The 25,208-nt window shown below is 40.7% G+C and overlaps 1 protein-coding gene across 12 annotated transcripts in view; it reads right to left on the reverse strand.

Moving 5' to 3' along the window:
- Positions 1–25,208, reverse strand: part of VPS13D (vacuolar protein sorting 13 homolog D) — a 255,125-nt gene that overhangs the window by 147,880 nt on the left and 82,037 nt on the right. For 9 of the 12 annotated variants that reach the window (XR_014241483.1, XM_082380821.1, XM_082380825.1 and 6 more), the window contains 9 exons: positions 22,496–22,702; positions 20,958–21,047; positions 18,199–18,339; positions 15,364–15,486; positions 12,905–12,979; positions 8,961–9,066; positions 7,772–7,924; positions 5,812–5,947; positions 4,642–4,689 (listed from right to left, as the gene is read on the reverse strand). Coding sequence is in view for 11 of the 12 variants with exons in the window: in XM_082380821.1 (XP_082236947.1) it covers positions 4,642–4,689; positions 5,812–5,947; positions 7,772–7,924; positions 8,961–9,066; positions 12,905–12,979; positions 15,364–15,486; positions 18,199–18,339; positions 20,958–21,047; positions 22,496–22,702 (1,079 nt within the window). In the remaining variant the exon portion in view is untranslated. The remainder of the gene's footprint in view (positions 1–4,641; positions 4,690–5,811; positions 5,948–7,771; positions 7,925–8,960; positions 9,067–12,904; positions 12,980–15,363; positions 15,487–18,198; positions 18,340–20,957; positions 21,048–22,495; positions 22,703–25,208) is intronic. The other 3 variants (XM_082380826.1, XM_082380828.1, XM_082380827.1) reach the window with 3 other exon arrangements.

Raw genomic sequence — 25,208 nt, forward strand, 5'->3', positions numbered from 1 at the left:
CACTTTAATAGGAGTGAATACCCTCTAAATACACACTACTGTAACAGCCAAGTCTAAAGAGTTGTTTGTATTGGTATGCCTTTCACAGGAAAAATAACTTTTTTTTCTAAATGTCATAAAATTTACTCGATAGGCCCATACACTATTTGTTGACATGCCTATAAAAAACCAACATTTGTATATCAAAGAACTTTAAAAACAAACTTCTTCTTCACAACAATTTTCTAAGTTCTGTTCAATAATCACTCTTTTTCTGAACGACACCAAGAAACTCAAGATAATGGAGGGAAATCATTTATTTATGGTCTTGGTTGGATGCAGCCACTACTTTCTTTTTGCGTATGTTCATTCACATATTCAAAACACAGTTTGTACTGCTACCATGTGCCAGGAATTTAGCAATTTTTTTTTTAACTATAAAATTCCACATTAGACCTAGAAACAAATGACAATGGAGACACGATGACCCAAAACCTATGGGATGCAGCAAAAGCAGTGCTAAGAGGGAAGTTTATAGCAATACAAGCCTACATCAAGAAACAGGAAACATCTCGAATAAACAACCTAACCTTGCACCTAAAGCAATTAGAGAAAGAAGAGCAAAAAAACCCCAAAGCTAGCAGAAGGAAAGAAATCATAAAGATCAGATCAGAAATAAATGAAAAAGAAATGAAGGAAACAATAGCAAAAATCAATGAAACTAAAAGCTGGTTCTTCGAGAAGATAAACAAAATTGATAAACCATTAGCCAGACTCATCAAGAGAAAAAGGGAGAAGACTCAAATCAATAGAATTAGAAATGAAAAAGGAGAAGTAACCACTGACACTGCAGAAATACAAACGATCATGAGAGATTACTACAAGCAACTCTATGCCAATAAAATGGACAACCTGGAAGAAATGGACAGATTCTTAGAAATGCACAACCTACCGAGACTGAACCAGGAAGAAATAGAAAATATGAACAGACCAATCACAAGCACTGAAATTGAAACTGTGATTAAAAATCTTCCAACAAACAAAAGCCCAGGACCAGACGGCTTCACAGGCGAATTCTATCAAACATTTAGAGAAGGGCTAACACCTATCCTTCTCAAACTCTTCCAAAATATTGTAGAGGGAGGAACACTCCCAAACTCATTCTACGAGGCCACCATCACCCTGATACCAAAACCAGACAAAGATGTCACAAAGAAAGAAAACTACAGACCAATATCACTGATGAACATAGATGCAAAAATCCTCAACAAAATACTAGCAAACAGAATCCAACAGCACATTAAAAGGATCATACACCATGATCAAGTGGGGTTTATCCCAGGAATGCAAGGATTCTTCAATATACGCAAATCAATCAACGTGATACATCATATTAACAAACTGAAGGAGAAAAACCATATGATCATCTCAATAGATGCAGAGAAAGCTTTCAACAAAATTCAACACCCATTTATGATAAAAGCCCTGCAGAAAGTAGGCATAGAGGGAACTTTCCTCAACATAATAAAGGCCATATATGACAAACCCACAGCCAACATCGTCCTCAATGGTGAAAAACTGAAACCATTTCCACTAAGATCAGGAACAAGACAAGGTTGCCCACTCTCACCACTATTATTCAACATAGTTTTGGAAGTGTTAGCCACAGCAATCAGAGAAGAAAAAGAAATAAAAGGAATCCAAATCGGAAAAGAAGAAGTAAAGCTGTCACTGTTTGCAGATGACATGATACTATACATAGAGAATTCTAAAGATGCTACCAGAAAACTCCTAGAGCTAATCAATGAATTTGGTAAAGTAGCAGGATACAAAATTAATGCACAGAAATCTCTTGCATTCCTATATACTAATGATGAAAAATCTGAAAGTGAAATTAAGAAAACACTCCCATTTACCATTGCAACAAAAAGAATAAAATATCTAGGAATAAACCTACCTAAGGAGACAAAAGACCTGTATGCAGAAAATTATAGGACACTGATGAAAGAAATTAAAGATGATACAAATAGATGGAGAGATATACCATGTTCTTGGATTGGAAGAATCAACATTGTGAAAATGACTCTACTACCCAAAGCAATCTACAGATTCAATGCAATCCCTATCAAACTACCACTGGCATTTTTCACAGAACTAGAACAAAAAATTTCACAATTTGTATGGAGACACAAAAGACCCCGAATAGCCAAAGCAATCTTGAGAACGAAAAATGGAGCTGGAGGAATCAGGCTCCCTGACTTCAGACTATATTACAAAGCTACAGGAATCAAGACAGTTTGGTACTGGCACAAAAACAGAAATATAGATCAATGGAACAGGATAGAAAGCCCAGAGATAAACCCACGCACATATGGTCACCTTATCTTTGATAACGGAGGCAAGCATATACAGTGGAGAAAAGACAGCCTCTTCAATAAGTGGTGCTGGGAAAACTGGACAGGTACATGTAAAAGTATGAAATTAGAACACTCCCTGACACCATACACAAAAATAAACTCAAAATGGATTAAAGACCTAAGTGTAAAGCCAGACACTATCAAACTCTTAGAGGAAAACATAGGCAGAACACTCTATGACATACATCACAGCAAGATCCTTTTTGACCCAGCTCCTAGAGAAATGGAAATAAAAACACAAATAAACAAATGGGACCTAATGAAACTTCAAAGCTTTTGCACAGCAAAGGAAACCATAAACAAGACAAAAAGACAACCCTCAGAATGGGAGAAAATATTTGCAAATGAAGCAACTGACAAAGGATTAATCTCCAAGATTTACAAGCAGCTCATGCAGCTCAATAACAAAAAAACAAACAACCCAATCCAAAAACGGGCAGAAGACCTAAACAGACATTTCTCCAAAGAAGATATACAGATGGCCAACAGACACATGAAAGAATGCTCAACATCCTTAATCATTAGAGAAATGCAAATCAAAACTACAATGAGGTATCATCTCACACCGGTCAGAATGGCCATCATCAAAAAATCTACAAACAATAAATGCTGGAGAGGGTGTGGAGAAAAGGGAACACTCTTGCACTGTTGGTGGGAATGTAAATTGATACAGCCACTATGGAGAACAGTATGGAAGTTCCTTAAAAAACTAAAAATAGAACTACCATACGACCCAGCAATCCCACTACTGGGCATATACCCTGAGAAAACCATCATTCAAAAAGAGTCATGTACCAAAATGTTCATTGCAGCTCTATTTACAATAGCCAGGACATGGAAGCAACCTAAGTGTCCATCATCGGATGAATGGATAAAGAAGATGTGGCACATATATATACAATGGAATATTACTCAGCCATAAAAAGAAATGAAATGGAGGTATTTGTAATGAGGTGGATGGAGTTAGAGTCTGTCATACAGAGTGAAGTAAGTCAGAAAGAGAAAAACAAATACAGTATGCTAACACATATATATGGAATCTAAGGGAAAAAAAAAAAAAGGTCATGAAGAACCTAGTGGCAAGATGGGAATAAAGACACAGACCTACTAAAGAATGGACTTGAGGATATGGGGAGGGGGAGAGTTGAGATATGACAGGGTGAGAGAGTGGCATGGACATACACACACTACCAAATGTAAAATAGATAGCTAATGGGAAGCAGCCACATAGCACAGGGAGACCAGCTCGGTGCTTTGTGACCGCCTGGGGGAGTGGGATGGGGAGGGTGGGAGGGAGGGAGATGTGGGAGGGAGGAGATATGGGGATATATGTATATGTATATGTATAGCTGATTCACTTTGTTATAAAGCAGAAACTAACACACCATTGTGAAGCAATTATACTTCAATAAAGATGTTTAAAAAAAAAAAAAAATTCCACATTAGGTATACCAAAGAGAAGGTTTCTAAAACTATTATTCTGAGTATCCAGAACATATTGATACTGCTTGTTTATTGGAGAAACAAATGACACAACATCCAAGCTTTCCATACTGCCAGTTTTTTCATTAAAGCAAACAATATGTGAAAACCAACCTAATAAACAATCAAATGACAAGCTCCATGTTTTGAACCAAAGTTTCTAGAACGTCCCAATGAAAAGGCAAAGTACAGTCTTCTAGGGTGTTATTAGAGGGACACAATCATCACCAAAGCTTCCAGTGACCCAGCCCAGTAAAGCCCCAGGAGAGCCAAGGCCCAATAACAATTGTTTTAAATCTTGATCTTGTTGCCTCTATGCTTATCTGAAATTTCACATTTTAAAACTTATTAGCCTCAGGGAAAAGAAATTATAAGCAAAAACCTCAAAAAAGCATTTTAATGTCATCCTGTGGTGACGTTTCAAAAATCAGATGTGGGAAGAAAAAAATCTATTTTTCATTCTTAGTTATTTTCATGACCTTTGGGCCAAAACCTATAAAATATGTATAGCCATACAAAGGTTAATTTATATTTAACTTGGAGAGAAAAGGAGACCTTGGACTAAAACATTTGCTTTTTGTTCTCCTTCCCTGTAATATTCAGTCTCACATACTAAGTTAGGTGACAACATTTTCTTGCAAGTTCTTGTAAAAGGAAGGAAATCATTAATAGAAAAGGAGAAAGATAAATTCCAATCATAAGAGTCCAGTGGTCATCAAGAACTATGTGTGTAAACACAGTGACACAGGAAAATCATACTCACATAAACCTGGGGATGGATAATATTTGTCCTACTGCTTGGGCTGCCAATCTAAGAAAGATTCCAAAGTCAGAGATTCAGTACAGACCTAAGATAACAGCCATCGTTAAATTCAATGACAATATAAGTTGCTTGAAAAGGTGGTTTTATAAATACTCTTAGGTAAAGTATGTTCTACTATGAAAAGAAAACATCTTGGAAAAAATGGGAACAGCAATATTCATTTTCCAACCATTCAGTATATACAAAATTTCTCCAGAACGCATCCATAAAATAGAAAGGTATCTCTGGGGGGGAATTAGTCCTTTTATTACTGGACACGAACTTAGGCAGAAAAGTAACTTTGAAAGAAAGTTTCTTTTTCTAAGAAACTTGGGGCACAAGAGAAGAACAATGAAAAGAGCAGTGTCCTCCAAGAATATATTTCATGAAGCAGCAAGCATGAGGAAAGCTACAGTATCTCTGCAAATCTGTGCTTTCCTATTCATCCCTGGCTACTCAAAACTGAGCACAGTTACCCCATGAAGTATACCCCATGAGTATGTGGCAAGAGCACCCGTGGTGGTCTTGTCAGCTAGGATGCCAGCCTCTGCCTGCACATTCTAGTCAGGGATGCCACATTCCCCAGGCTGGCCCTCCAACCCCTAGAACTACAGGCTGGGGTAAAATCAGGGCAAGGGTGTGTGAGAGGATGCATGACCAGAAAATAAACAACAGTGGACATCTATCTTTATGCCGGAGAGGAGAATTTGGAGACACGGAGCTAGAAGGATCAAGGAGCAGCATTATAAAAGCATAAAGAAGACAGTGTATAAAGGAAGCATAACAATATGTGAAATAAAGCCAATATATGTTTGGCAAACTCGCAAACTGCCGGTTGGCCCAGGTGAGTATAAAGTGGATCTGCACAGGTTGGATAATACGTGTTCACGCCAATCTTAGATCTTGTTTCTCTACTAAAACTAACCATTGGCTGGTTTATCTACATAGTGATTACCAATGCCCATGACTGACCCAAATAATCTTGGGTATTCCTTCTAGTGCTAGGAAAAATGAAGAACAAGAAAATGTCACTAGAGCAAGGCTACTACAGGCCTGCCTGACGGCCTGGCTTTAAGGGGGTGTGGCTAGGGCACAATCCTGCCACTGAACACGCTTTCCACAGCCGCGCACCGTAGAGGAAGAGGAATTCTTATCTGGCGCAGCGTATCGGAAAAAGGTCCCGACTTTGTCCACTGACACTGGGCTCACTTGCTCCCAGCCATTCACTCTCACTTGCAGTTGATGGATCCGGAGGTCATGGGTGTGTCTGTCAGGCAGAACACAGAAAGAGACATTAAGCACAATCCTATCCAGGGAAGAGAAGTAGAAGCAGAGCCTGAAATCGGATTTACGATATAATGACATAAAAACCCAGTTGTCTAAATAAGCCTTTCGGTGATTACCTAACGCAAGGGAAATCAAGAGGATATTTTAACTGAGTCTTACACTTAAAACAAAACTGCAAGATCTATAAAGCCTGAGCAAGAGTGGCATCTGCCCTCCCTTTATACAAACCACGTGAATCCTGTGAACTAGCTCAGGTCTGTCCCCCATCGACCCCCACCTCAAACTTTATGAAATGACATCAGCTAAAAGTGGTTCAGTGGGGTAGTAGAAATGCTGTGCTAGCAATTTAATCACATAACCATACTCTTGGAAATGCCTAAAATGACGTTTTCTCCTTGGTTCTTCTGTGGAATCTCCTGCTTCTCTCAGAACCACACTCAGTCGCTGGGCTTTGGTCCTACAAGACTACGGACACGGTAATGAGAGACGGAGCCCGCAGGGTTTCCGGGCTGAAGTGCGCAGCTGAAACTGCAGTAGAAGGCAGTGGGCAGGACAGGAGGAACAGGAGGAAACTGCACATTTAATTCTATTTTTAGATTTTGCCTAATTCAAGCCAGAAGCCTGAAATGGGGAAGTGGATTTGAGGCTGACAGGAAGGAAAGGGGGGACGGAGGCAGGGCATGGGGGACAGAATGCCAAAGGGGGAAACACCAGAGAAGGCATTTATTTCAATGAATTCAAGCAGGCAGGTGGGACTTGAAATGGGTTACAAAACGTAGAAACTAAAACAGAAATGACAAAAAGGCCAAACCCCTTCTGATACAACTGAGGCAGTGCTTATTAAGAAATACAGTGAACAGTTCTATAATTTAGCTTCTCCAGGAACCGTGTAGAACAGAAAATTGCTCACCACTCATCCCTGGAAATTCTAATGTGGCTTCCAGGTACATGTGCCCAGCACAGTGATTTTTTTTTAAAACTATTTTTTTCCTGGAAAAATCACTGGAGGCCCCCAAGTTCAGAACTCGTGCCGCTAGGGAGTAATGTGCGCCAGCGCAGAGCTGTACAGAAGGAGGAAGTGTTTGAGGAGCAGGTTTGCACACAAAGAATTAAAGCACCACGAACGCATGTGACCATAGAAGGCTGAGGCCAATCTCTTACATTTGAGATAATGAGGCTCGGACACTAAAATCTTAACCTATTTGTTATCCACTGGACGGCCCTTCCACTTAAAAATGTGTGCATATAAAAGAACATTCTATTACATATTTTATGATCTCTCGGTAACTAGACACAACGTTCTTTCACATTTATTCCCATCCTTTGGCTGGCGATTTTGAGTGCATCAGTGAGCGGTCTCCCTAGGTGAGTTATTCTCTCCTCCTTAGAATCAGAGTATCTTATCATTATTGGCTCTGCTTCCTCAAACCATCTGCCTGCTAAAAGTGTTGTGGCATATGTGTATCCTAAAATTGAAATCAACATGCTCTGTTAACCTTTAATAATACCATGTCACCACTCCATCACGCAATGCACTGGAGGGTTATGATCTGTCTATGCTTCAACCAAATTAGTTACATGGAACACACCAGTTATCACCTCACATGTCAAATAAAAGGATGATTAATGGAAAGAAGTGTATTTCCAAGACAGTCATTATATTTTTTAAAAGGAAACACTGATTTTCTAAATACCTTTTAAAAATAAAACATTAAAATCATTAACAAAGGAAAGTGAAAAGGCAAAACACTAGGGACAATCATTTTTTTCTTTTTTGGGGGGCAAAGAGTAAACCATGCCTTACCTGTGCCTTAGCTTTCCTCTTGCTTCAAATTCAAAGGGAATCTCTTCACCCGTGAGGACTTCCCGCCACTCGCTAACATTGTGAGCATCGTCAAGAAATGTTCCATTCCCTTCTGGAACCACCCCTGGACTCCCGCTGTGAGACAGTGCAGCCCTGGAACCAAATCAGACAATACCAGCTAGGCCCCCTTTCTCTCCACCTCCCTCTCACGCAGAGCTCAGGGCTGGAAGCAGAAACCCTCCCAGAACGCAACTCACAGGCATAACCTGGCTGCAAAAGAGGACCTAAAAGGTCAGTTACTCAAGTTTTCTTCACGATTGATCACAACTTCATGACCGAAACTTTAGAAACAGCTAAAAGCTATCACTGCATAGTCACCTGCCACCAGCAGCAGAGTCTGGTACACCGCGGGTGATGTAAACTAGTCATGACTTTTAACAGTAGTATTTAAGTGACTATCTAGAATTTAACAGATCTGAATTGTTTTTAAAAAACAAAGATGTCTCCTCTAGAGCATTCTCATACTTGGTGGAGGTGGGAGAAATATGGTCTCAAATCAGCTGATTCTGTTACACATTTCATACACTTTATTACCTAAGCTGGAAAGATCAGCCTGCATTTGGAAAGTGGAGCCAAGCTCTAAGCAGGCAGAAAGTTGTTAGAGAACGTTCTCACTTGGCTTAGGTAGACTCTCATTTGTTCTCCTAACTCCACCCAGTTCCATCTGGACTCAAGTGTGTTTTAGGTTTGGAAGATAGTTCGGGGTGGGGGGCAGAGGGGATATGAGAGGTGTTTTCAAGCCCTTTTGGAAGAAAAATGGGCAAAACATTTGGCTTAATAACCATATACAGCTTGTTTTAAAAGGGGGAGTAGAATGGGGACCGAGGAGAAAGGGTGGAATGACTTTTGTTTCACATCCTTAATTTGCTCAACTTTTACTTTAAAAACAAATGGATACCAGGATCAAGATCACAATTTGGATACTTCAGACTCAAGACCACTTCTCTGACTACAGACTTGACATAGAACCAGAACCTCCAACATAAACCTCAGCAAGACAGCAAGCTATTGATTCAAATACAATCAATCCCAAGAGCCTCAGGGAGGCCCCACCTTACTCTGCTGGGCTGGTACACAGGAGCCTGTGGTGGCAGAGATGGCTCTAGGTGACAGATTCAGTGTTCCTTACCTGGTGGGCGTGGTCGTCAGGGTGGCAAACCACAAAGTGCAGCCCGTGTGATTCCTCAGAGCAAAAGGGACGAACGGCTGCCGGCGTTTTGGGGCCTTCATCTCTGCTGTGAGCAAACAGAAGGCCGTCAGCATGTGCCCTGGCCCGTGCAGCAGAGACCCTCCCCATACCTGGAGACAGTGCCCAAAATTGTCTCTGTGCAAAGGAGCCGAAGGTGGAGAGGAAAAAAAGGAACCACCACAGGTGTGTTGAGAGGCCAAGTGGGATGTCTCCATGTATTCTGCCGCCTGCTACGAGATGACTCAGTCCCCCTGACAACTGACTGTGATGCACCACGACTCTCACCCCACAATTCTCCCGCGACTCTTATGGGCCTTATCTCAGAAAAGGGTATCAGACCTAATACGGCTGGCATCAGGACAGAAAGAGAAATGGATCCCCACTACTCCCGAGAAATACAGTCTAAATGGACAACCTAAATTGCAGCAAGATAGATCACGTGTACTTGTATCACTTTGTCCAAAACACTGGTACTTTAAGGAAGCCTCCTTTTATTTAAGAGTTACACTTGAGTCATATTATGCATATTATAACAAAATGAAAACCTTCTTTCCTCTTCTCTTATATGAATAGTTGTGGGTTTTCCTCCCTGGAAGATCAAAAATATACTACCACAAAGCTATTTAAATAAAATTTTTAGCTCATTTTTTTTACACAGGTATCACCACCATCTGCTATCAGGTGGGGACTATGGAGACTTACAAGAGGAGCACAAAATATGATTTCCTTCACAAAACAGCTTCTCATCAGGGAAACTGGAAAGAAACACTGATCAATACAAGACTGTAAGTAATCAAATTCTAGGGAGAGTTTAACCTGACTCTAAACACCGTAAGCAGTCAGAGGGGAGAGGCTGAGGAAGGCTCTCCAGTACCCGGGCTGCACGCTCCTGAGAGCAGAGAGGCCCCCGGCCCTTCCAGGGTCTGCATTTCCTCTACTGGCCACACAAAGAAAGAGGGAGGTGGCAGCAGGAACCACAAAGGAAGCAGCAACGCAGTGCCCGGAGCCTCCTGGCTGATGTGCTCAACAACACCACATGCCCCACCAACAAAAAAGGGCGAGGCCCAGTCTTACTGTATGTCTGGCTTTAAAGCACAAAGACAGCCCGAGAAAGACCGGGACCCAAATGGCCTGCAGCTGTGGAGAAAATGACATCTAGAGGTGACTGCAATCGCCAACTGAGAACACTATAGCAAAATTCAATTCGTCTTCCAGGACCGCATGTTTCCTGCCAGTGACATGAAGAAGGCAAAGTGCACCAGGGCCTGCCTCTCCCACTTCTCGAGAACAGCACAGGGCAATATCATAAGTCAGCGTCATGTCTTTTAAAAAGTAATCACATTTTTGTTTTCCCTTTGTAGCTTCTAAAGTTTTCAGAAGTTAGTGCTCTGAACACTGCACAACAAGCCACTTCAGGTTCAGGCAAGTTCTGTTTTGGTAAGAACAGCAGCTCAGGGGAGTCTTAACAAATGAGTAGTCTCCAGCGTGTCCCACAATTTTGTGATTAGCTTTTAGAGACACCCCAAATACATATAAAGATAATCTCTGCCTAGAATATGCCCATTTCTCACCCCAATGGCCTCACTTAGTTTCCAAGGTTTGCTTTAAAAAAAAAAATTAGTGTTCATCAAGTTGAAAATTAAGGAGTAGCTGTGAGGCTGCGGACAAGAGCAGAGGGGGAGTAAAAACTTTAAGAGCTGTCAGCAGGGTAGACAGTGCTCACTGTGGCACCTTGAAAGGCACCTCCCTCTCCACAAGCAGAGAGCTGCTCTGCTTTATTACAGGAGATAAAGGGCCCAGGAGGAAAAGAAGCCAGATGTGCTTTCATATCCCACTGTGAGCCAGACTCAAAGTTTCCATTTGCAAATTAGATTTAAAAAGAACAGGTGGCAAACGGCTTTGATCACATTGTAACACAGAATAAAGTGCTAGGAATCCATATAAAGATATTCACAAGTGTATTGCTTTGGAATTAAGTAGGCTGGGTAGGCACACCGCTAAGGTCCCCAAGCTTCTTGTGTGGATTACACATACCAGCAGAGACCTCAGCAACCTGCCTCTCTGAGGATAAAAATACACGGAGTGCTCACAAATCCAAACTCAACACCAGGGGACAGATCTGACACCTTCCACACTAGGGTCCAAATCAACTGTGTACCTGCCTTGGGCACAGCACCAGAGAACAAAATCCCCAAGTCTGGACTTCCCTGGTGGTGCAGTGGTTAAGAATCCGCCTGCCAATGCAGGGGACGTGGGTTCGAGCCCTGGGCCAGGAAGATCCCACATGCCACGGAGCAACTAAGCCCGTGTGCCACAACTACTGAGCCCGCGCTCTAGAGCCCACGAGCCACAACTACTGAGCCCACACGCCACAACTACTGAAGCCCCTGCGCCTAGAGCCCGTGCTCCGCGACGAGAAGCCACCACAATGAGAAGCCCCCGCACTGCAACAAAGAGTAGCCCCCGCTCGCCACAAGTAGAGAAAAGCCCGCACACAACAACGAAGACCCAATGCAGTCAAAAATTAATTAATTAATTAATAATTTTTTTAAAAACTTAAAAAAAAAAAAAAAAAAGAACTCCTCAAGTCCACCAAAGAGAACAGTATTCCCTGGTGGCCTCAGAAAACCTCCTCTAGTGACCAGACCTAACTGGTTCATAGGCTGAAAGAACCCCAAGCTCCTCATGTCCAAGTTCAGCTTAAATGGCTCCACCTAAGGAAATGTCTGCTCCTGCGGATTCGCTCCCCAGGGCAATGTGGCCGTTATAAACAGTGCGGGTTCTTATGCTATGTAAGCAGCTCAGCCTATCAGAAAGGACCTGGCTTGTAAATCATGAGAAACAGATTAAAGTCCCAGGTCTGCTACTAGCCAGTCATGTGAATGGAGGCAAGTTACTTAGTCCCTCTGAGCTTCTGTCCCCATGCTAAAAAGGAATAATGCTTTGCTTAGCCTGAAAGATGAAATAACAGATATAGAAAAGCTGAGAAGCATAAATCCATGGATTCTGGGCCTTGTGAGCCCTCCCCACAAACACCCATCCTGGTAAAATCTTTCAGAAAAAAAACATAATACTGCCGCCACACATTAATATCCCTGTTCTGAACTCCTAGTAGAGGAAGCTCAAAAGGCCCTTTTTACAAAATATACCATGACCCGGGATCTGGTGGTGTTAGCCAAGCATAAACATAAATCATTCAAATTAAATTGCACTCCTTCAAACAAATGAAGAACTGAACATCTTGGGATTCTAATTCCTTGATGTTTATGATGTTTTCCTCTTGTATTCACTTACCAGTCAAATTCTCAAGGAACCTTAAAGGATCAGAGATATAAACAAAGAACATTCTCTTTTCTACCTCCTAAGAACCTCAATTCATTTCTAAAGAAACTAAGATTTGTGTCTAAGCAATTATTTACTGGAAATTTTTTTCTTAGCTCTATTTCTGATCTTTATAGCTCCTATTCCACGAGCCCCTTGCATTACCATAACATTCACTGAGTATTCTATAAACAAAGACTTGTAGCACTGCCTGATGGAGGAGGGTTTTCTTCCATTCATTTGCTTTTCAGTGTGAGACATCACCTCTAACTGACATTGGATATTTCTGCATCATTCACTGTGAAGTTGATTCCATTTCCACTAAGGGTTAAAGCAGATGGAAGAGACAGAATAAGAATCAGCACATCACTTCCTTCTGATATAAGATGCCACTTTGTCCATTAGTTGGAAATGATCTTTCCTGTTACTAAAGCAAAGTATTCACAACTGGATATACCCCCATTCAGGTCCCGTATTCACACAAAATCGATGTACAAGGCAGTTCTTAAAACAGTTTCTGGATGACAGAAAATAAAGCAAGCCCTCGCTTGGCTATACTGTACCTCTAGCATAGATCTGGTGCTCTAGGTTAGTCAGACTGGCTGTACTCCTAGTTCTAAGGTAGACAAGGGGGAGGCCTGGTAGACAGGAGAGACAATGTTAGAGCATGAGAATCAATATAGTGAAAAAGAAGACTCATCTCCAAAACATAAGCACAAATAGAGTACATTACAAAAATAGCAAGCATCATGCACTTATAGGCTCATTCCTTTGGTGACTACTAAGAGCCAAGGAGGTACCTGACAAGGTGAGCAAGACAGTTTTTATGCTGGCGTTTACTGTGGAGGCTGTGCTAACAGAGCATGCTCCTTTTTTTCTCAATCGGGGAAAGAAAATGCACTCACAGTCACTTGAACACAATGACAAGCCTTTTGAGGATTTTTAATTTAAAGCATGTATGTTCTCACATGGCATAGAAAAGTTACCAAGAGCAATCAGTACAGATTTTAGTGGGAGTTGCTCCGTTCCAATTGGAAAAGGCAGTAGCAGTAGAATGCTAATCCCCCACGGGTCTCAAAAATTCAAGGGAAGGAATCAGTCTGTGTTCCAAGTTTCAACAATTTCTTCTGAGGAGATATCTCATGGTATTATTTATATTATACATTAAACATGGAAGCTTTTAGAATTTTTTTTTTTTTTTTGGTATTTCCACAAAATGTCCTTGAATACAAAACTAATGAACTAATTAAGGTGCCATACCATCCAGGTGTACTTACAGAATCTCAGCCCTTCCTGAACAAAGCCAATAATTATGTCAAAAACTAGGCCATTATTTTCTTTCCCCTGCTAAAGGAACAGTAAGAAATCAGCAGCTCCCTTAGGCTGAATTTCATATTAAGAACCTCTAAGTCAAGGGCTCATTTTGAAGCTGGCCTGAATAAAATACACAAATTTGGGGGAAATGTGACTAAATATTCTTAAATAAGAGCTAAAGGTTTGTGATCAGTTCAACAAGAGTCAAACCTCCTGACTTTCAAAACGAATGCCCAACAATTATTTTAGTAGGCCTAGTAAGAGAATACAATCCCATCTGGTATTCTACCATCCCAGAATTCTTAATAAGTAAAGAGGTTATGGAAATTTAGGTATGTTCGCATATGCTTAATTAAAAAGATTTATTACACCTTTATAAGCCTAAGTAAGCATAAAGATCTGTAAGTAAATAAAAATCCAGATTTAATTTAGCAGGCATTTAACATAGATAAGGTAGCTTATTAACTATAAAAAAAGAGGAGATGTTAAAATAAAGAGGGAGGGGAGCGGTGGGAGAGGGACAAAAGAAAACTCCTTCATCAGAATCCTGAAGATTCGGCCTTCCTAGTGTTTGCACTGAGTCTGGATTTAAGATCCCTCTGCATGAATAATGTTTTTAGAAACACATTCTCTAGGACACATTACATATTACAAAGATTATTCAGAGTCTTCTGGGTAGACTACGTTACATTCTCTTGACACACAAATTGGGAAGGTTAGAGGAGGAGCCAGAATTGAAGCTGATGATATCTGAAAAGCCCTGGTTCCTAAGCAATGGCCTTGAGACTCACAAGCAACAGCCTGGGAATAGAGAGCAAGCACAGCTGACGTGTCCTTGTCCCTCCTTTGAGAAGTACAAGGCAGATAGAAAGTCCATTTATACACCCTGAGGAGAGACGAACCAAATACTTCGTACACTAAGAAAATCCATCTTCCCATGACACGTTTGCAGACCAGATGGAACAGTTAAGTATTCATGAACTATGTGAAGTCCAGCCAAAACTCCCCAAAGAAACCACACTGAAAGAACTGGGGCTGAGTTGAATTTGGATGACAATGGCTTGTGGAACAACTAAGGACCATGCAGTTGGCCATCACAATCTCCCCAGCTCTGAGGAAATCAGAGCTCCATGGCGAAGCATTAAATAAGGAAAGAAAACATCGTTAACAGAGAACACACTGACTCCTCTTTCTTCAAGAGGCTGGGTATTCAATTCTCTTCTACTTTATAGTACAGGGCCCCCCTTTAAACACTTGCTTCCACGTGGGAGCCTGCCCTCCCTCTCTTCAAGAATATATCCAATCTATCTCTAGATTTAGAAAACCGAAAAGATGTTCTTAAAGATCCAGACCAAAAGTCCAATCAATTAAAATGTTCTGATGAGTAAAACACAAACTGACCAATGGCCACTCCTGATGCATCTTCAGGTGCCCCAGTTCACGTGCCACATGACCAGAACTTAGGAATTGCATACTGCAGGTCCTTCCTCTCCCACAATGGTGAAATTAGAGCTCATATTAAGAGTTCAGCGTTTTGTGCCAGAAAAAATGTCCCTTCCAAAGACTAAAACAGAACTATATAGAAGACAGTCAGAATTTCCTGTAGGTTTTTCCATAGAAAATGATGGTTCTACTTGAATTTCTCAATGAAACATGGCTCTGTAGGTCAAAGGTGATTTAGTCAAACATTTGTAGAGAAAAATCTTACTTTGTCCAAAGCATGGAGGATCCACTGAAGAGCCCATCCAGTCTTCCGACGTGGTTGAATCTATTTCCTTGTCCTGTTTACAGTAATCTGCCATCCACGATTCCTTGGTACTTACATATTGGTCTAGAAAAAAGTCCCCAAAGATAATTAAGAACAGAAGTAGAAAAGATTGGGTGTTCAAGTCAGATGACTTCAATTCAGCAAAACAAGCTTTTATCGAATGTCTGACTAAATGCTAGGCACCACACTAGATCCTGAGAAAGCTGGTTCCCTGAAGAACCTCGTGCTCCACTGGAAGAAATTAACATTAACAAAACAACCATCATCACAAAACTATCCCACAATGTGAAAGGAGATAAAACAAAGATACAAATAAAATGCTATGGGAGGGCCTTCCCTGGTGGCGCAGTGGTTGAGAATCTGCCTGCCAATGCAGGGGACACGGGTTCGAGCCCTGGTCTGGGAAGATCCCACATGCCGCGGAGCAACTAGGCCCGTGAGCCACAATTGCTGAGCCTGCACGTCTGGAGCCTGTGCTCCGCAACAAGAGAGGTCGCGATAGTGAGAGACCTGTGCACTGCGATGAAGAGTGGCCCCCACTTGCCGCAACTAGAGAAAGCCCTCGCACAGAAACGAAGACCCGACACAGCCATAAATAAATAAATAAATAAATAAAATTTAAAAAAAAAAATGCTATGGGAGCATATAACAGGGGAAGATTTATTCTGCTTTGGCAGAAGTGGAAGAATACACACCAAAGTGCATGGCAATCTTCAGAGAGGTAAGGACCTTTGTTCTGGGTCTTGAAGAACAGGTAGGGTTACCAATAGGATTAGGGATACAGGGACACTCCAGGCAGAGAGAACAGCATATGCCAAGACTTCAAGACATGAAAGTACATGGCACATTCAGGGAACACTGAATACTTTGGTGTGACCTGGTACAACATACTGGGGTACAGGGACATAGCAAAGTCTAGAAAAGAGAACAACTTGCTTTGTGAAGAGCATGACATGCCATGCTAAGGGGCAGGGTTTGGAGACAGAAAGACCAGTTAGGAGGCTATTTAAAAAACCACCAAACTCAAGAGGCTGAAATCTAGCTGACAACTGTCCAGGAGTGGTTTTACTTTTTTGAGAGGAGAATTATAACGGGAAGAGCAAAATAATTACACACCACACTTGGATAAAGACCTTTTATACTAATTAAAGTACTACACTTTTTATTTATTTTTTTAAATTAATTTTTATTGGGAGTATAGTTGCTTTACAATGTTGTGTTAGTTTCTACTGTACAGCAAAGTGAATCAGCTATACGTATACACACATCTCCTCTTTTTTTGGATTTCCTTCCCACTCAGCCATAAAAAGGAATGAAATTGGGTCATTTATAGAGTACCATACTTTTTAAAACAAGAATGATTAGTTTCTGTTTTTCAGCTCCAATATTTAGCTACAGAAATGATATTTATTTAAACACTAAGAGGTCACAGCAATTGTTTCTGGGTTTCAGCACAATTTTAGGAATAAGGAATTAAAGGTTAAAAAAAACCAGTTTTACCACTGACAAGAACGCTTTTTGGAAGATATTTTTAATTAGATACTCATCAGAAATATCAATAGAACTCTTTTGAGGTTATCTCTCGTTTACTGTAGCTTTTCAAAGAAGAGTCCCAAACTTTATCTAAACTTCCAGATGAACAGATTATATAAGAAATAACATGGGGACCAAAATAATATGGAAGAATCATGAGATCAACTTACTATAACGTTGGTGAAATTAATGAAATGTGTAAAGGTAAAACAGTGGTTTTAAAATCTGGGGATCAATGAACTTACAGTCTCATTTCACTATACATTCTCTCCATCTTAGTCGGACATGGAATAAGCCAATGAATATTCTATGAGCCTCAACCCAACACATACACTGAAGAAAGTTCATAGATTTTCAATATACTATGCCCTCCATATCTGTGGGTTTTGCAGCGGATACAGAGGGCCAACTGTATTCATTGTACTAGGCCATTTTATTACAAGGGACTTGAGCATCCACAGATTTGGGGGGGGCGGTGAGGGGTATGGGGTATGGTGCTGGAACCAATTCCTTTGGATACTGAGGCACAACTGTAGTATGTGTTATCTATCACTCAGAGATAACTACAGTGTTACAAAAAATCAGATCCTGTAGATCAGTAACTCAAAGAGTTTAGTGTAGTTTTCATAGTGAAAGTAGGCACTACCTGACTGTATGAAAATGTTACTCTTCTTTTGATATAAAGACAAGTATAGAGACAAGATTCTGACACACTACATCGAATGCAGGAGTGTACATTTCAGTGTTGTCAAAGAACCTTTCAGAACACACACCATTAGCTTGGCAACCCTTTAACTCAGTGATTTTCAGAGTTAGGTCAACATGATACTTGATGGGAAACAGCACAAGCAACCTACCCTGCTATAGACAATCAAAATTATACCTTTTAAGAATTATTCTGTGTATAGTCTGAGAGAAATGAATCTAAACTCACTTCCAGGACATTTAATAAGTCCCAGTGACCAAGCATCATGGGGAGAAAGTTCGTCATGGACATGAATGTTTCCCATGTAGTCTAAGCTCTTGCTTGATCACTGAGAGGATTAATATGGGATGCCACCTCCAGAGCTATGGGTTGAGAAGCATTATGAGGCCAGGTTAGGGTTTATCAGGAAAGCAGCCATGATGAGTAAACTGTCTGGTATGGGCCCAGGTACTTGCTAAACCAGGATTAACAGTCTTCCAGACAAGGGACTTACGCACAGAAAGGTACCAATGTTCTAAAGACAGCTTTCCACTCACCAATTAGTACAGAGGTGATATTGATATCCAAACGGTGTTTGGCCTTGGCTTCCAGCTTCAGCCGAGGAGGATGGAGACGACTAGCTGCCTGTTGTTGCCAGGATACAGAGCACGGCCAGGGCTCAATAAATGGCTCCCAGCCTAAAAGAACACAGGAAATAAGACATCTGCTCAGCAGATATCCAGAGTTTACAGGGGAACACCATTCACAAATGCTCAGCAAGGACATACTATAGCTAATAGCTTTCTATTTCCAACTTGATTTCACAATGGAAACACCATCTTTAGCTGCAGGTCACCTTACAAATGTCTGTGCTGTCTCAAGGACATGAGTACAAGAGCACACATGCACCCCAACCATGGTCTCCCAGCGGTGGGAGGAAGGAAGGCAGGGGGTATGTGCCCTCTTCTATTTAAGAGCAGGCAGGACCTGTTTTTGATATATTCAAGTAGAAAAAAGTGTCTCAGACTCAGGTTGGAAGAATACTGTCAGCGGCTGAAGTAACTATTAAATTTGATTACCCTGCTTACATCAAGAACCCATTGGCCGAATAAATAGGTATACTTGAAATTCATTAACTTAAATTTTTCCAAATTTTTATTTTAAAACGTGTCATATGTACAGAAGTTATATATAAACAACATATATGTATGGTTTAAAGAATAAAATTACTGCAAGCACTCACGTACTCACTATTCAGCTTAACAGAAAATTATATGTGCCTTTGAAGCCCCTGAGTACCACTCCCCACCAAACCTCTTCCACCCGACTCCAACTAACCATTAGCTTGAATTTTTAATCATTTCCTTGCTCTTTATACTTTTACCACCTATGCATACATTTCTTAAGAATACATAGTTTGTCCTGTTAGGGATCTTCACATAAACAGAATCCAACAGTGTGTATTCTTTTTTTTTTTTTTCCATTTATTTATTTATTTGGCTGCATCGGGTCCTAGTTGCAGCACGCGGGATCTTTCGTCGTGGTGTGTGGGCTCTTCCTTGTGGCGTGTGGACTTTTCTCTAGTTGTGGCACGTGGGCTCTAGAGCACACGGGTTTAGTTGCCCCACAGCACGTGGGATCTTAGTTCCACGACCAGGGATCGAACCCGCATCCCCTGCATTGGAAGGGGGATTCTTAACCACTGGACCACCAGGGAAGTCCCTGTGTGTATTCTTTTGCAAGTTTCTATTTTTGCTCAATAGCATTCTTTGAGATTCACTCACATTGATGCCATGTAGCTGTGGTACATTATTTTCACCACTGAACTGTAATCCACTTACGAACATACCACAGTTTATTTATCTATTCTACTGCTAAGAGACATTTCACTTGATTCCACAGTTCTGCCGCTATTAGGAAGACCACTCTGGGAGCAGTCTTGTACTTGTTTCCTAGTACTCATAGACAGGAGATTCTCTAGGGTACAGATCTAGAAGAAGCATATTGAAGGATTGCCGAATATGCTTCTAAGTCATGTCAAACTGTTTTCCAAAGTGGTTGTCCCAATTTACAATTCTGACAGCAGGAAATAAGAGTTCTAGGGCTCATATCTTCACCATACTTAGTAGTGTCACACTTCCTTTTTGCCAGTCCATTGGGTGAGAAAAATGGTATCTCACTGTAGTTTTAAAGACAACTTTTCAAGGCCAGTTAATTTTTAACAGTTTTCTAAATACCCTCCATCAGCCATAGATGAGGCGATTTACCAACACAAATCCAATCCAACATGTAGCATAATGTCGGTACATTCATCTCCTCACACCATTTAGCACTAGTGACATGAATGTGTTCATGCAACTTTAAAAGTAAGCAATAATTGCTTTGGGAAAATAAATGATTCTCAAAAAAATAGCTACCATATGCCCTGTAAAACTTTCTCTTAACTAGCAAGGCTTGGGCCATTATTCTAAAGTTAAACATTTTGAACAATTAGGAAATAAGAGTGTTGCCTTTAAGTGAATCCAGATCAGAGAGGGGAGAATGTTAACTAACATATAAAATCGAATGTGACACGTACTCTAGAACAATCAGCAGCAGCACAACACACTGGAAGCTTAACTTTCCAATGACATCAAGGGAGCAACCCCTCTTCGACACAACTTGGTTTACTCCACCCACACCTATGAAGAACTCTCTTAAGGCAAAGAACATCGCAGCTCAAACTATTCAGCCCTGATACAGGATGGTTCCTGAATGTCCATCTGTATAGGCCCTTACCTTGGTCTTTCCAATGGAAGGAAGGAAACCTGAAAATGCCTTGTAGTATATCCAAGTTTATGTCTCTGGAAGAACAGCTTGCCCTGATCAACTGTGTCCTGCTCTAGGGAGTAGGTACGGCAGGTTATACATTGTCACTGACTCAGTACTCTTCTAATGAGACAAACAAGTCCAACAGGGAGTGAGGAGGCCTGAAGTTTAAAATGCTTATGGGCTTAAATCTCACTTGAAATTTAGCTACTATCAGGGCCAGACAAATGATCCTTCACAATTGAGCAATTTCATGTTCTGAAATGAGCCAAACTCCAGGATGAAAAAGAATTAACTACCAAAACTTCTTTTTAAAGAATCCAGTTGTGACTTATCAAATATATTCTTAGAAATATGAAAAGTCTGTATCTTTTGTGCTTGTGCAGTCACTTATTTTTCATCTTTCCCTGTCCTATCCCACCCCTTTGCCTCATGTAAAATTTATGTAGAAATAGGCCCAGGCAAATGTCGAAGTGTATTTTTTAAATCCCATGATAATTATACTGACCTGAAAGAGCACGGTTATAATAATCTCCAGAAAGGGTGAAGTGGGCATAGCCTTCAGGGCTAGTTCTTACATGCTGCAGAAAATTCAGACCTGCAATGAAAGCAAATCTTATTGCAGTGGTAGGGCGGGAACAACCAAAACTTTCTTTTGCTGACAAATCATATAAAAGAGATGTTAGAAAAACAAACACATAGATACAGAGAACAGAGTAGTGGTTACCAGAGGGGAAGGGACAGGGGCGAGAGCAGGGGTGATCAACTGTATGGTGATGGATAGAAACTAAATTTTCGGTAGTGAGCACACGGTAATGTATACAGAAATGGAAATATAATACTGTACACAAGAAACTTATATAATGTTATAAACTGATGTTACCTTAATAAAAATAAAACAAAGAGATGTTAGTTATAGCTTCCACTGATGATCTTATAGGAGAACACACAGATGTATCAAAATTTGATATTTTGTTCATCATGGTTTTTTTTTTAATAAATTCTGATTTTTAAAAATACTCCATTAAAATATCATTTATCTTAATTACTGAGTTTTGTGGTACCCCTTTAAATGCTGTGAATGAGGTAAATGCCTCATTTGCCTCCCCACCAATCCCAGCCCCAGCATCCAGGTGTATCTCAAGCCTGTGGGAACATTAAAAAACATACTTCTACCTGAATATCTGAAAAGAAGGTACAGTAATGAGAACAGTCATGCCTTCATAAATATTAGCTCAAAATTTCAAGATTACCGTAGAAAAATAAGAAATAATTATTTTCTGCAGAAAAGATCCTCATGGAAACAGTCAAAATTCCAGTTGTTAGTTTCAATCAAGTGGCCCTTGTGGTGCCTAGAAGCACAGGGAAAAGGAAAATCTCCACAATGTGTAAAAGGTCAAATTAAATCCCCAGAACCAACTTTTCCTTGAAGGGAAAAGAGGCTAGCAAGATCAAAACAAAAGAAAATTAAAAGTAAACACAGCAGTGAGAGTCTCCTTTACTCTCCTCAGAAGCCTCATCTGACACAGCTTGCAAAGACGCGACTGAGGATAAAGCCCTCCCGCCCTGGTCTCCACTCTGCTGAAGCACAGCTCTCAGGTGAATAGGGTTTCACCTCCTACCCGGCCTACAGAGGAGACGCTGGTGAGCCTCGGTGTTTTTTAATTTTCAAAAGACATACAGCTTAGAAACATTACTTTCTAAGCTTATCTTTTAAATTCCTTTAATAACAGTACTCCCTACAATCTTTAGATACACGAAAAGATAAACAAAATGGAGAGATCAGGGATTATTTAACTAGAGCTGTTAATAGAACAGAAATTTCATCAATGACAATTTCTATTATTCCCCAGCCATGGTCTGAAGGCCACATATGGCAAATAAATACACGTTTCTTTAAAATACAAATAATGGAAAACATATGTAAAACCATTATCTAAATTTCTCCCATTCTATTAAGTACGGGAGAGCATGAACAACACGAAGAAAAGACGGCGGTTCACTGCACATCTTCTCAATGAACCTGAGGGTCGGGCGCGCACTCACGGGAGAAGGTGAGCTCAGCGAGAGGGACGTCGCGGTCCATGCAGTCGTCGATGAAGCAGATGCACACGCTCTCAGCTTTCATCTCCACGCCCGAGATCAACCGTGCCGGCACAGCCACCTGGCTCTCTCGGCTGTTAGAGGCCAGGGAAAGAGACGTCAGGGGCTCAGCATTCTTGAACAACCAACTTGCTGCCTTTTTCAGTTGACCTGCAAAGAAATTAAAAGGTGATCAGTTCAATCCGTTCCCACAGCTACTCAAGCAAATCAGAGAGGAAACAGAGAAATACATTTGATAGGGACCTACTGGACAGCCCAAGAGAACCTTAACGCCAGACAGACATAACAAAGAAAAAACAGCACAATAATAGGAATCCTGCTCTTTAGCAAACAGAACAAGGCCCTCTTTGCTGCACACCTCTGCTCAAGTTTACCGCACCTTTCATGACCTGGCTCAAAATGTCTCCAGGAAGCCATCCTTCCTCTACTGTGACATCTGTTGAAGGAGAGGAGAAAAGAGGAAAGGAGAGGATCCAACATTCCAGGTGCCACTCGGTACTATAATACTTAATCTTCCCTATGTAGTCTTGCATATCCTGATGTGCTGCTTTGTTAAGTGTTCTCAAATGCCTTACGTTGTACATACTTTGTCTTCTCAACCATGTGTGTAATATAAAACTATTAAATAACACCCCATGAACACAACCAGATTGCTAAAGCTAAAAAAGAACAGAACAGAAAAAAGAAAAGCAATGCAACCCCACACTTATAAATTACCAGAGGCCAGTGCATGTAACAGTGGTAAGTGGTTAAGGGCATGGGCTTTGGAGCAAGATGGCCTGGCTTCTGATCTTGGCACTTACCAGATGTTGGATCTTGGACAAGTTACTTGATCTCTCTATGCCTGACAGCACCCGCTTACAGGACGGACATGAGGAGGAAACAAATGAGTACGTGGGAGGTTCTCAGATCAGAGCCTGGCATATAACAAAGGCTCTATAAACATTAGTTGGTATTATCATCTTCATTATTGATGGAAATAAACCTTAGTTACTAAAGAAATAAAAATTAAAATCCAAAAGGCTCTTAGAAATTTTTCGAACGTGTTTGAATTGTTAAAGAAAGAGTAAAAAGTAGGAAATGTAAACATTAAGGGGTATGAAGTTAATTAAACCAAAAAGCAATGATGACTAGGTAAAAACAAAACTAAGGAACACAAGATAACTAGGTCTACCTTCATTTTCTCCAGAGGAAAAAGACAGGTAATGCAAGCAATTGTGATGAAACCACGTAAGTGGTCAAAGTTTAACCTGGTACAATCCTTTTAGAAAAAGATTTGTCAATTCAAGCAAAGAGCCTCAAAAATATATCTACATTCTCTGATCCCGTTTTTACAATATTAAGTCTCACTACCAAAGAAATAGTTAAAAGATGTAGACAAAAGTTCATACACAAAAATATTACAGAATCGTGTATGATAATGAAAGAATGAAAAACAACTTAAGAATGGTTAAATCATAATGTATCCTCTGATCAATGTAAAAAAATCAACGTTTACAAATAATTTTAATGACATGGGAAGACGCTGCTATTAAATATATATTATAATAAAATTGTAATTATAATTCTATAAAATTGTATTTGCAATACTATCTACCAACATGTATAATATTACGTGTGTGTGTGTGTGTGTGTGTGTATATATATATATACACACACACACACACACACACACACACGTGTGTTGGATACATGGGCATACCTCGTTTTATTGCACTTTGCTAATACTGTGTTTTTTACAAATTGAAGATTTGTGGCTACCCTGTGTCGAGCAAGTATACTGGCACCATTTTCCAATAGCATTATTTAATTAAGACATGTACATTTTTAAGACATAATGCTACTGCACACTCAACAGACTACAGTATAGTGTAAACCTAACTTTTATATGCACCGGGAAGCCAAAAAATTTGTATGACTCGCTCTATTGCGATATTTTCTTTATTGCGGTGGTCTGGAACTGAGCCCCCAATATCTCCAAGGTCTGCCTGTATACAGTACATAGAGAAATAAAAAGAGAGAATATACATGCAAGTATCAAGACTGGGAAAAAATACAGCTTTTGCTGTATCTCTGATTTGAAGAGAAAGGGGAACAAAGAGGGAGGTGGAGAGGTAGTGTGATGCAGTGGAAAGAACACGGGCACACCTGGCTTTAAACCCATCCCAGCCCCGCATTAACAGGTGGCCTGAGACGAGTTTATGTACCCTATCTGAGCCGGTTTCTCCAGCTGGAGTGAGGGTAACGATGCCTGCCTCCAAGGGTATGAGGATTCAACAAGAAGCAGGACCAGGCCCAGAGGAGCTCGATAAATGGCCATGCCTACCAGCGTCACCGCCATTACCACTCCCACTAGCAACAGTGCTAACATCTACAGAGCACGTGCTGTGTGTCAGGTACCTTCTCATGTCCTTTGCATAGAGCGACGTCTTTATATCAAACCTCTGAGGGATATCCTCTTATCCTCACTCTACAGATAAGGAAGCACGGGTACAGAGACATGAAACTTGCCCAAGTCACGAACAAGTAGCCAGCAGGTGGCAGAGTAAGGATCTGAAGCCAGGCAGTCAGCTCCAGAGCCCATAGCCATGTCCACTATAAAATCCTGTGTCTCATTATTACTGGCCCAAGATTGTCTTCAGCCCACAGAAAATCA

Source organism: Balaenoptera borealis (assembly GCF_965194805.1).
Source record: "Balaenoptera borealis genome assembly, chromosome: 1".
Taxonomy (NCBI): domain Eukaryota; kingdom Metazoa; phylum Chordata; class Mammalia; order Artiodactyla; family Balaenopteridae; genus Balaenoptera; species Balaenoptera borealis.